Here is a 13,430-nt window from a genome sequence, read left to right as displayed (position 1 = left end):
CCACCCCTACTCAAAAGGTTAGTTTCACAACTCTTGATTTGTCAGGGGTGTAAGTATTAGTCCAAACAGTTACAAAACGTTTCGTTTTGCAACTAAAACGACAGTTTCTATTGGACAAATTCAGCTAGGTCTCTACACGTTACTTTTAAGAAACGTTTATCAACAGAATAGTTGTAATAAATACACACCAGGCCTCCTCCAGACTCGCATTTTGGCGAACCCAGTGCTCTTTCTCCAGTCCTTATTCAAGGGCACGATATTTCTGAGTTGTCCGCTGGCGCCGAAGAGTCATTTATGAATTTAACCGGCAAGATTGTGACACATTTGCTTTCCCTAACTTTATGAAGCAGTATCTAACATTATTCATGTACCAGGCATTTCAGATTTGAATAGCAATCCGGATTAGTAGGATAATCTATGAATGACAATATGGATTCTGATGAAGTTCAACAAACAGGTTGGTGAAATTAAATGAAATTGCCGTTTTGCTATGTAATCTATTAAAACATTGTTTCTCAGTTCATCTCAAGTGTCTATTTTAAAATGTCTTCAGAGTTTGTAGGCGAGTTCAACGAATGAAAGTCCTGCCACTACAGATATTAGAAGTTAGCTACAGTTAAGGAATGCACTTGTTGGTTGCCTAAAAACGTTGTTACAGTTTTACTCTTGCCAGCAAGTATGTCATGTTCTAATTAAACGATTCCTTGTTTTTTTAATGCCCAAATTGTATTTACTGTTTGAGTTTTATTTCTGTAGATGGCAGCACATTAGAAGAATCAACAAGTAGTCCTAATCAAAGGATGACAAGATATCAGATCCTCACATTGATGTCAATCGCATCTGTCAACTTCAGCTCAATGATTTGTTACTCTATACTGGGACCATTCTTCCCCAAAGAGGTATTGTGCAATAGCCTACCAACAATTTTACTTCTTCATTGCTTATGAAATATTGTTACAGGTTTTGTTTTTTTCCCGATTTAAGTTTTGAGTTTGGACTTTTGCGCGTATAGCTCGTTAGCACGTAGGGCGCACCGATTGGTGTCTTCTTCCATGGTATATCGGCGATCACATAATTTATTGTGCATCAGCCACCTCCTATGCGAGATGGAAAGAGGATGACCGATTGGTGTCACCTCGTTAGTCAGTGTGTGTTACACCTGTGCTGGTTGAGATCTCGTTAGTGGGAGTTGTTTCACCTGTGCTGGTTGACATCTCGTTAGTGGGAGTTGTTTCACCTGTGCTGGTTGACATCTCGTTAGTGGGAGTTGTTTCACCTGTGCTGGTTGACATCTCGTTAGTGGGAGTTGTTTCACCTGTGCTGGCCTCGGTGCTTTTTACCAGTGGCTGGCCCAGTGCACCAGTTGTCAAATCAAATCTTATTGGTCACAAACACATGGTTAGCAGATGTTATAGGGAGTGTAGTGAAATGCTTGTGCTTCTAGTCCCGACACTGCAGCAATATCTAACAATTCCACAACAAATGGAATTGTTCATTGGATGAGCAATGTCAGAGCAGCATAGGCAAGATGCAATAGATAGTGTAGAATACAGTATACACGTGAGATCAATAATCTAAGATATGAAAAAATTATTAAAGTGGCATTAATAAATTGACTAGTGTTACATTTCTTAATGGAGGCAGGTAGCCTAGTGGTTAGAGCGTTGGCCCAGTAACCGTAAAGGTTGCTAGATCGAATCCCCGAGCTGACAAGGTAAAAATCTGTTGTTCTGCCCCTGAAGAAGGCAGTTAACCCAGTGGTCCTAGGCTGTCATTTAAATAATACTTTTTTTCTTAACTGACTTGCCTAGTTAAATAAAGGTTACAAAAAAAAAAATCAATTAAGTAGCCAATGATTTCAAGTCTATATGTAGGTAGTAGGCTCTCTGTACTAGTGATGGTTGTTTAACAGTCTGATGGCCTTGAGATAGAAGCTGTTTTCAGTCTCTCAGTTCCACCTTTTTGGCCTTCCTGTGACATCGGGTGCTGTAGGTGTCTTGGAGCGCATGTAGTTAGCCCCCTGTGATGCATTGGGCAGACTGCACGACCGTCTGGAGAGCACTGGGGTTGTGGGTGATACAGTTGCCGTACCAGGCGGTGATACAGCCCAACAGGATGCTCTCAATTGTGCATCTGTAAAAGTTTGTGAGGGTTTTAGGTGACAAGCCACATTTCTTCACCCTCCTGAGGTTGGAGAGGCGCTATTGCGCCGCCTTCACACTGTCTGTGTGGGTGGACCATTTCAGTTTGTCAGTGACATGTACGCTGAGGGAACTTACAACTTTCTACCTTCTCCACTACTGTCCTGTTGATGTGGATAGGGGGGTGCTCCCTCTGCTGTTTCCTGAAGTACACGATCATCAGTTGTCTTGAGAGATGTGGAGGGTCAATACCTTCAGTTGGCGCTCCCTATTTGATTTCATTTTGTGCCACTTTTTTGGTTTGCTTCCTATCTTCACATTTGGTGTGGGGTTTTTCTTTTGTTTGCCTCTTCTTGAGCAAATTTAGTAGGCGTTAATAGTGGGTGTCTTAGGTTCCAGTTGTTGTTGCTAGTCAACTTGCAGTGGACACCCCCATGAGTGTCTTTCACAATCCCTCCTAAAACCCCTAATGGTTTTGCAGTACCATAGTAAAGTACACTTAATTGTATTGGTTGGATGTAAGATACCAGTTCAGACTAGATGTCATGACTGACAAGTGGTTGTATTTGTATAATGTGTTGGACACGAGAAAACCCCCAAAGCATACAACAGAAACTCAGTCGCACATCAACTCATGCAAACATCAAAGCAGAAACTCGCTCCTGCAGGTTCATGCTCTACAACAGGGCTCTCCAACCCTATTCCTGGTACTTCTCCTGTGTGGACTACTGTAGCTCTCGGTTGGCTGGGCTCCCTGCTTGTGCCATCAAACCCCTGCAATTTATCCATAACGCTGCAGCCCGCCTGGTGTTCAATCTTCCTAAGTCACCCTACTCCTCCGCACACTCCACTGGCTTCCAGTCGAAGTTCGTAGCCACTACAAGACTATGGTGTTTGCCTATGGAGTAGCAAGAGGAACTACAGTGCCTTACGAAAGTATTCGGCCCCCTTGAACTTTGCGACCTTTTGCCACATTTCAGGCTTCAAACATAAAGATATAAAACTGTATTTTTTTGTGAAGAATCAACAACAAGTGGGACACAATCATGAAGTGGAACGACATTTATTGGATATTTCAAACTTTTTAACTAATCAAAAACTGAAATTGGGTGTGCAAAATTATTCAGCCCCCTTAAGTTAATACTTTGTAGCGCCTTTTGCTGCGATTACAGCTGTAAGTCGCTTGGGGTATGTCTATCAGTTTTGTACATCGAGAGACTGAGATTTTTTCCCATTCCTCCTTGCAAAACAGCTGGAGCTCAGTGAGGTTGGATGGAGAGCATTTGTGAACAGCAGTTTTCAGTTCTTTCCACAGATTCGATTGGATTCAGGTCTGGACTTTGCCTTGGCCATTCTAACACCTGGATATGTTTATTTTTGAACCATTCCATTGTAGATTTTGCTTTGTTTTGGATCATTGTCTTGTTGGAAGACAAATCTCCGTCCCAGTCTCAGGTCTTTTGCAGACTCCATCAGGTTTTCTTCCAGAATGGTCCTGTATTTGGCTCCATCCATCTTCCATCAATTTTAACCATCTTCCCTGTCCCTGCTGAAGAAAAGCAGGCCCAAACCATGATGCTGCCACCACCATGTTTGACAGTAGGGATGGTGTGTTCAGGGTGATGAGCTGTGTTGCTTTTACGCCAAACATAACATTTTACATTGTTGCCAAAAAGTTCAATTTTGGTTTCATCTGACCAGAGCACCTCCCACATGTTTGGTGTGTCTCCCAGGTGGCTTGTGGCAAACTTTAAACAACACTTTTTATGGATATCTTTAAGAAATGCTTTCTTCTTGCCACTCTTCCATAAAGGCCAGATTTGTGCAATATACGACTGCTTGTTGTCCTATGGACAGAGTCTCCCACCTCAGCTGTAGATCTCTGCAGTTCATCCAGAGTGATCATGGGCCTCTGGCTGCATCTCTGATCAGTCTTCTCCTTGTATGAGCTGAATGTTTAGAGGGACGGCCAGGTCTTGGTAGATTTGCAGTGGTCTGACACTCCTTCCATTTCAATGTTATCGCTTGCACAGTGCTCCTTGGGATGTTTAAAGCTTGGGAAATCTTTTTGTATCCAAATCCGGCTTTAAACTTCTTCACAACTGTATCTTGGACCTGCCTGGTGTGTTCCTTGTTCTTCAAGATGCTCTCTGCGCTTTTAACGGACCTCTGAGACTATCACAGTGCAGGTGCATTTATACGGAGACTTGATTACACACAGGTGGATTGTATTGATCATCATTAGTCATTTAGGTCAACATTGGATCATTCAGAGATCCTCACTGAACTTCTGGAGAGAGTTTGCTGCACTGAAAGTAAAGGGGATGAATAATTTTGCACGCCCAATTTTTCAGTTTTTGATTTGTTAAAAATGTTTGAAATATCCAATAAATGTCGTTCCACTTCATGATTGTGTCCCACTTGTTGTTGATTCTTCACAAAAAAATACAGTTTTATATCTTTATGTTTGAAGCCTGAAATGTGGCAAAAGGTCGCAAAGTTCAAGGGGGCCGAATACTTTTGCAAGGCACTGTACCTTCAGGCTATGCTCAAAGCCTACACTCCAACCTGAGCTCTCTGTTCTGTCACCTCTGGTCTCTTGGTACTCCCAACCCTATGGGAGGTCAACTCTCACTCAGCCCAGTCAAAGCTCTTTTCTGTCCTGGCACCCCAATGGTGGAATGAGCTTCTTCCTGATGCTAGGCCAGCAAGAGTCCCTGCTCATCTTTTCCAAAAACATCTGAAATCCTACCTCTTCAAAGGGTATCTTAATACCCACCTTCTGGCTAGAAGCTCATTGCAGATTTTGAAAATCTTTTATTTTTATTTTTGTACTGTTAAAAAAAAAAAAACATGTATCCTACCCTGTGATGTCACAGAAGTTGTTTTTTTTAGGACCTTTATCTTTTGGACCACAGATCATAGAAATGTGCTGTTTTCACATATGTAGACTGGAGATAATTAATATGAGGTTGACAATTGGTGGATTTGCACTTTTAGGATGATGGTTGATTTTAATTGCTAAAGATTATCTTTATGCTTTTGGGAAAGATGTGTGAATGTTGCTGACCTAAACAAACATTGAGTCAAGACTTTTATAAAGTCAACTGTTGTGACTGTTTTCCAAAGTATTTTGTGAAGCACATGCCTTCTCTTTTCAAAAGGAATAACAACATCTGTTACACAATCATAACTGAAGCTTTTTTGGTGTTTTGCAGTATCTGTATGTTTGATATTGTCATTTATTGATAGATACAGGAGCTTTACTGTATGTATATTGTCTCTATACAGGCTGTGAAAAAAGGAGCCAGTCAGACTGTCATTGGCCTTATATTTGGCTGCTATGCTCTGTGTAATCTGATGGGCTCCTTAGTACTGGGTAAATATGTAAGTATTTGGAATAACTAGGCTGCAGGGCCTTCAGAAGGTATTCATACCTCCTGACTTCTTCCACGTTGTTACAGCCTGAATTCAATATAGATTAAATATCTTTTACTCTCACCCATCTACACACAATACCCATAATTACAATGTGAAAAATTGTTTTTTAGAAATGTTAGCATAATAATATATCTAATTTAAATAAGTATTCACACCCCTGTGTCAATACATGTTAGAGTCACCGTTAGCAGTGATTACAGCTGTGAGGCCTTCTGAGTAAGTCTCTAATAAGAGCTTTGTGCACCTGGATTGTACAATATTTGCAAATTGTTCATTTTATTAATTCTTCAAGCTCTGTCAAGTTGGTTGTTGATAATTGTTAAACAGCCATTTTCAAGTCTTACCTTATATTTTCAAGTTGATTTAAGTCTAAACTGTAACTAGGCCACACAGGAACATTCAATGTGATCTTGGTAAGTAACTCCAGTGTATATATGGTTTGGGGTTCTAGGTTATTGTCCAGCTGAAAGAAGAATTTTCCTCCCAGCACCCCTGATAAATCACAATTTTAAAAATATTAATATTTAATAAAAATATTTGCCCCAAACATAAGACTTTATTCAAAGGATTTTTGCAGTTTTACTTTAGAGCCATATTGCTATCAGGTTGCATGTTTTGGAATATTTTTGTTTTTGCACAGACTTCATTCTTTTCACTCTGTCATTTAGGTTACAATTGTGGAGTAATTACAACGTCGACCCATCCTTTTCTCTTATAATAGTCATTCAACTGTAACTTTTAAAGTCACCATTGGCCTCATGGTGAAACCCCTGGGCGGTTTCCTTACTCTCTGGCAACTGAGTGAGGAAGGACGCCTGTATGTTTGTAGTAACTGGGTGTATTGATACACCATCCAAAGTGTAATTATTAATTTCACCATGGCCTCCTGAGTGGTGCAGCGGTCTAAGGCACTGCATCAGTGCTTGAGGTGTCACTACAGACCCGGGTTTGATCCCAAGCTGTGACCGGGAGTCCCATAGGGCGGCGCACAATTGGCCCAGCTTCATCTGGGTTAGGGGAGGGTTTAGCCGGGGGGGGGGGTTTACTTGGCTCATCAAGCTCACATTGGTATGGCTGGGTTCCAGGTTAAACGGGCGGGTGTTAAAAAAACGCTGTTTGGCGGGTCATGTTTCGGAGGACGCATGACTCAACCTTCACCTCTACCGAGCCCGTTGGCGAGTTGCAGCGATGAGACAAAATCGCAATTGGATATCATGAAAAAGGGGGTAATATACAAACAAACAACTTCACCATGCTCAAATACCAATAGGTGCCCATCTTTTCTAGGCATTAGAAAACCTCCCTGGTCTTTGTGGTTGAATCTGTGTTTGAATTCCCTGCTCGACTGCGGGACTTCATGTTAAACACTTATTGCGCACATTTCTTTCCGCTGAACTTATTTAGGTTTGCCATAACAAAGGGGTTAAATACTTATTGACTCTAGACATTTCAGCTTTTCATTTTAAAATAATTTGTCAATTTCCACTTTGACGTTATGGGGTATTGTGTTTAGGCCAGTGAGACGCATTCTCCATTTTTATCCATTTTAAATTCTGGCTGTAACACAAAATGTGGAATAAGTCAAGGGGTGTGAATACTTTCACCCTGTTCCCTGTGTACTTCTGATTAGGTACCATAGGGCTCTGGTCAAAAGTAATGCACTTCATAGGGAACAGGGTGGCATTTGGGATACATCCTACATTTAGTCAATCAGACTACTCTGCTTGCAATATGACTTTTCACCCACACAACACGTGCTTATCTCTCCTTTCAGATTGTTCAGATCGGGGCAAAGTTCATGCTAATTTCAGGCTTATTTGTGTCATCAGTGTGCACCATTCTCTTTGGGTGAGTGAGATTTGATAGTGTTCTGCAAGCATCTCATACTGTCCATTGTGATTTTAATGGCAGATGACTACTTCAACAAATAAGTTAGTTATCCATCAACAGATTCCAGTTGTGGAAGTGCTCATGAGAACACTTACATAAAAAATATAAAAAAATGAAATGCCCTCCTACAATTTTTACTCAACATGGACCAATGCATATTTTAATCTAATTATTTTCCTGTTCTTGTTTTACAGCTTACTCGACAAAGTTCCTGACGGACCTACTTTTATTATCCTGTGCTTTATCATAAGGTCTGTTGACGCTGTGGGCTTCAGTGCTGCAATGACCTCTTCTTTCGCAGTTTCAACAAAAGTTTTCCCAAACAGTATAGCAACTGTTCTGGTGAGTTTAGTCAGCCAACCCTTGTTTAAGAGTCTGTATGTTTATATGGTGGAATTAAACATCATGTTCAAACAAGAAGGCATTATGGTTGAGGTTTAAATGTTTTGTATCCCAAGAGTCTGTCTGAAAGCATCCTTAGCATTGTAATTATTTCCTCTATTTGGTCATAATAATAATATGATTATTCTATTTGGAACTGTAACCCAAACAAACCATTTTAAGGCAGATCCTTCTACTTTGTAAATATAAGCCTGTGGGTACGAGATAAAACTGAATGTGCACATTTACTTAGTTGAATATTGTGTTGTGTTTGTCTTCTTAGGGTAGTCTGGAGATCTTTACAGGGCTGGGTCTTATACTGGGACCACCAATAGGTGGATGGCTCTACCAGTCGTTTGGATACGAAGTTCCTTTCATGGCTCTGGGATGCTTCCTATTTCTCATGGTCCCCTTCAACATGTACATCTTACCAAGCTTTGGTAACTGTTTATCTATGGTTTATGAACTTTTAACTAATAGTTAGGTATTTAGAAATACATTATAGACAGCTATGTCCCCCACTTTTAAAGAAAAGTCTTGTGTAAAGTTTTACCTAAATGTTTAAGATATCTGAGTGTAAAAGATACGTGTTGAGACTAAATATTTTCTCTTTGTTATTATAAAATGATTCCTGTGATGATATTTCTTGTTATTATAGAATTCTGCTTGTTTCTCTGTTCAGATGCTGATCCTAGCAAGGACTCCTTCTTCAGGCTGTTCACGCGTCTGAAGATAGTCCTCATATGCTTTGCCATATTCACCCTGAGTTCTGGACTCGGCTTTCTAGATGCGGCCTTGTCCATATATGCCATTGATACGGTAAAGCAAAGCAATACGCAAGGGTTGAGGTGAATTCCGTTTGTTTACTTCCTAAATTGACTGAACTGAAATAGAATTTACCCCAACCCTGGTATACTTGAAAACCTCATATTTGAGAATGTATTTGTCACGTTTGAAAATACGATTATGTCCAGTAGGATGGGCCTCGGTAACTTAATGTTTTTGATTCTCCATGCAGTTTAACCTGTCTCCAGGCTATGTGGGTCTTCTCTTGCTTGGTCTGTCGTTGCCTTACTGTCTAGCCTCACCTCTGCTTGGTATCGTCAGTGACAGGTGTCCTGTGAGTACAGTTAACCCAACACTACACCATACAATAATATACTAAAAATACACTACATTGTTGGTTAAGGGCTTGTAAGTAAGCATTCCTGTTTTCAGCACATGTCACAAATAACATTTGATTTGATTGACACTTTTCAACATTCTACTATACAAATCGCGGCCGGCTGCGACAGAGCCTGGGCTCGAACCCAGAATCTCTGGTGGCACAGCCTTAGACCACTGCGCCACCCGGGAGGCCCCTCCTCTGGCTAATTGGTTAGTTTCAGTAAGATGAACTCCCCTGGCTAATTAGTCAGTTTCAGTGAGATGAACTCCCCTGGCTAATTGATCAGTTTCAGTGAGATGAACTCCCCTGGCTAATTGATCAGTTTCAGTGAGATGAACTCCCCTGGCTCATTGGTCAGTTTCAGTGAGATGAACTCCCCTGGCTCATTGGTCAGTTTCAGTGAGATGAACTCCCCTGGCTCATTGGTCAGTTTCAGTGAGATGAACTCCCCTGGCTCATTGGTCAGTTTCAGTGAGATGAACTCCCTGGCTCATTGGTCAGTTTCAGTGAGATGAACTCCCTGGCTCATTGGTTTTCAGTGAGATGAACTCCCTGGCTCATTGGTCAGTTTCAGTGAGATGAACTCCCCTGGCTCATTGGTTAGTTTCAGTGAGATGAACTCTCCTGGCTCATTGTTAGTTTCAGTGAGATGAACTCCCCTGGCTAATTAGTCAGTATCAAAAATCAAAATCAAATGTATATATATGTATATAGCCCTTCTTACATCAGCTGATATCTCAAAGTGCTATACAGAAACCCAGCCTAAAACCCCAAACCGCAAGCAATGCAGGTGTAGAAGCACGGTGGCTAGGAAAAATTCCCTAGAAAGGCCAGAACCTAGGAAGAAACCTAGAGAGGAACCAGGCTATGAGGGGTGGCCAGTCCTCTTCTGTCTGTGCCAGGTGGAGATTATAACAGAACATGGCCAAGATGTTCAAATGTTCATAGATGCCCAGCAGGGTCAAATAATAATAATAATAATCAGTGGTAATATACAATACTATGCAACACTATAAAACACTACAGTACAGCAAGTCTGTGCTATACTATACACCACTATACAACAGACTATGCACTATACAATACTATAATATGAAACGCTCTACAATACTACAATACAATACTACACAACAATATACACTACTTGACTATAAACCCCAATACTAGACTACACTTAAGTGATCATGCCTGAGAAGCCGGTGTTTGGAGGATATATTGGCACAGGTGTTGTTTGGCCTGAAGTCCAGTACCGGGAAACCGTGCCAACAAATCCTCAGCACCGACTTGGCATTATCACTTTTATTCAACTGGTTACAATTTATTCATACTATTTCATCCTTCCACAAGATATAGTCCCCACACAAATGTAGGGTTGCTACCCAAGCTGGCTGGTCATTCGTTCTATCGGTTCGGTTGCCAGAGACCCGACCCAGTCGTTCAGTCTTTTCGTTCTGTATCTGTGGACAGAACAGAACGTTGATTCTAAATGTTCCATTGCCATACTGGCTGGGCAACGTTCTTATCCCTTGCTTGCTAGCTAGCCAACTACGGCTAACTTACAGTCACGTCAAAAAGTGCAGCCAAAATAACAGCAGAGTAGCAGCATTTGCGTTTAAGCTGTTTTCTAGTGACATTTATTTGGATACATCCATAATAATGACCTAATGATGTGCGATTTCGCCTGGCATAGAAAATGTGCTCTCTCGTCAGGACACTGTTGTTCAGAGGAGCTAGCCAACAACACAGCTAACACAATCACTTCAAACTGAAGCTAGAAAGACTGCAAACTAGCTGCACTTCATTTGGTTTGACCTTTTTTTCAATTGACATTTCTTTATTTATATCCAAAAATATTAGGCCAGCTGATTCATTTAGACTGGCTGAGAAACGCTGCCTGCCTGTCTGTCTCGTCCCGACACGTTCATCACTATGGGACAGATGGAGATCAAATTTGAATATTGAAACAATGTTGGAGAGACAGACCGCAAGGTTTATACAAATCTCCTGTTAAACTAAAGTTAGTCTAAAAGAAATGTGAGATAATGTCTAGATGCTTTTTATAGTTGAGATCAAGTCTATAAATTGCCTGGCTGGGCTGATGAGACAGTGGATTGCACAGTCAGATGGAACAGGGTAAATAGGCATTTTAACATAATAGATTTAGCCGGTGGTAACTTGTGGAATAGACACTGGCTGGACTGTGGTTTTACCCAATCACCATTCAGGATTAGACCCACCCGTTGTATAATATACTATATTCAACACCAACCAATACCGTGGTGTATTGTAGTCACAACTTATCTATTATACATATACAATACTGTGATTTTACCTTCTGGTTGTGTTTGCAGTCCACGAGGCCGTGGTTCATGGTGCTAGGAGGCTTGTTTACAGCAACTGGCTTCTGGTTCTTAGGTCCTGTCCCCATTCTGCAGATAAAGAGGTTAGCATCTGTTATTATCAGTGTGAAATGTACTACTTGTTTACTACTATTACTACTAACAAGAAGCCAATATGATACAAGAATGATACTTTTTTTGTCTCTAGTCAGCTGTGGCTGGTGGTTTTCATGCTGGGTATCATAGGATTCTCTCTTAGCATGACTGCCATCCCTACCTTTCCTGAAATACTCGACTGTGCATAGTGAGTTGACCATTTACATACACCATGGCACTTGCGCACATATACAAATATACTCTATTTACAATGTCCATTTTCTCTTAGAAAAACTCATCATCATCATGCACGAGGTACAGAATCCAAAATAATATTGCTAATTTTCCAATGGCAGTGAACATGGATTTGAGGAGGGGCTGAGCACTCTGGGACTGGTGTCTGGATTGTTTGGAGCAGTGTGGTCCTTTGGGTGTGTACTTGCAGTCTTTGTTATATTAATTCTCTGAGGCACAAGTTGAGAGTTGGAGTTCGGAGATATGAATTCTTAACAAAGGTGTGTTTTATTTGTTCAGGATGTTTTGTGGTCCAACGCTCGGTGGCTTCATCACACAACAGCTGAGCTTTGAGTGGGCTGCTTCTGTTCAAGGAGGCCTGGCCTTTCTAGCTGTATGTATTATAATAATAAATGTATTTTATATAGTGCTTTTCATTACAACAATAATCTCAGACACTTTTAAAACAACAAATAAAGCAGACATTTGGTTCTGGCAGTTCTTGGACCATGGTCTCCCAGCTTCAGATGAATAGGTGAGGCAGTTCAGAAGGGCAGATTGGACATTTATGAATCCCATTAGGCACACTTCAATACGGTCTGTCCTGCCTCGACACTCCTGACTGCGGTCTCCTGACCCCTAGAAATGGGGAACTCAAATGTCTTTGCTAAATTGCTCATGTGGACATCAACACATTTCTGCTAGTCAGTAAGATTGTGGTCACATGGATAAAAAATTATGAATTGTATTTTTCAATGTGCTGTCTGAATATGACTGTTTCCTCTTCTCCTCAGGCTTTTTTTCTTGGTGTATATTTTCTCTGTCAAAGAACACGACAAGAAAGGTAATGATTCCATAATAGATGTCGTTTTTTTACATAAACAAGTAAAACATTTTATGTTGAGAGAGCCATTTGAAAAGAGTAACAGGTTTTGAGAAATTGGTATTTGTGCCTGAATTTGCTTTTATTTGTTGGGATCTGAAGGTCTCCTCAAATCCAGACGAAAATACCTTCCGATGAAGCTACCCATCTTCTGACCTGAACAACGATCATCTACCAGGAACAATTTATATTTTCTGCTATGTATATGTACATCGGTGCTAAACGTGGAATATATTAAAATATACAACTAAGAGGATGATGCCACACAAGTTATCATTTGTTGTCCTAGCATTAGCAATCATAACAGAAGCAGTTCAGTTTGCATTATGCCAATACCATATAAGACCTGTGTATATAATTACTTGAACTGTCAAGGACCTCAACAAGCCGTGGTAAAGCTTTGGAACTTTTTGAATTAGTTTGTTAAAAGCAATTTTAAAACACCATGTACTTCGGAACAGGAATGTTTCACAAAATAATGTTTACTTGACGATAATCAAATGGCATTTATACATATCAGTTGGCCATGTTAAATATGCACCAATTGAGTCCAGTACTATGTAAATGCCCCTCATTCTCCAATCCTCACAGCACCTGACATGGGTTATGTCTGAATAGTTAACCTCCTTTATGGCTATGTAGATTGACCAATGACCATATCAGTGACGGCAATAATATCTTTTTTTTCATTTTTTTTCAAATGGACCAATCAAGCAAGTATTTTATGTCCATTTATTAAGTGACATAAAATGCAGTTCATTCAAGGACACTAATATTTGAATATATGTAACTAATGTAAGCCTAGTCCTTTTACAGTCTGAGTTACTTCTCAGTTGTAGTTACATGCCAACTATTTC

General features: G+C 40.5%; 1 protein-coding gene across 3 annotated transcripts; it reads left to right on the top strand.

Annotated features, from left to right (window-relative positions):
- Positions 1–54: 54 nt before the first annotated feature.
- LOC124045345 (MFS-type transporter SLC18B1-like) lies at positions 55–12,827 on the top strand. 3 transcript variants are annotated; one of them, XM_046364646.1, is made up of 14 exons: positions 55–457; positions 757–899; positions 5,433–5,528; positions 7,357–7,430; positions 7,667–7,814; positions 8,137–8,293; positions 8,536–8,672; positions 8,872–8,973; positions 11,373–11,464; positions 11,569–11,664; positions 11,813–11,887; positions 11,991–12,084; positions 12,485–12,528; positions 12,673–12,827. In XM_046364646.1, exons 1-14 carry the CDS (start codon positions 418–420, stop codon positions 12,731–12,733), a joined length of 1,359 nt encoding a protein of 452 aa, XP_046220602.1. In that variant the 5' UTR covers positions 55–417; the 3' UTR covers positions 12,734–12,827. The 3 variants fall into 3 exon arrangements, with proteins under 3 accessions (XP_046220602.1, XP_046220601.1, XP_046220604.1); XM_046364645.1 differs by having other exon boundaries at positions 12,485–12,534; positions 12,676–12,827; XM_046364648.1 differs by lacking the exons at positions 55–457; positions 757–899; positions 5,433–5,528 and adding an exon at positions 6,722–6,808 and having other exon boundaries at positions 12,485–12,534; positions 12,676–12,827.
- The last annotated feature ends 603 nt before the right edge of the window (positions 12,828–13,430 follow it).

Source organism: Oncorhynchus gorbuscha, linkage group LG10, assembly GCF_021184085.1.
Source record: "Oncorhynchus gorbuscha isolate QuinsamMale2020 ecotype Even-year linkage group LG10, OgorEven_v1.0, whole genome shotgun sequence".
NCBI lineage: Eukaryota > Metazoa > Chordata > Actinopteri > Salmoniformes > Salmonidae > Oncorhynchus > Oncorhynchus gorbuscha.
The sequence above is the reverse complement of the archived record's forward strand: the minus strand, read 5'-3'. Positions and strand labels throughout refer to the sequence as shown.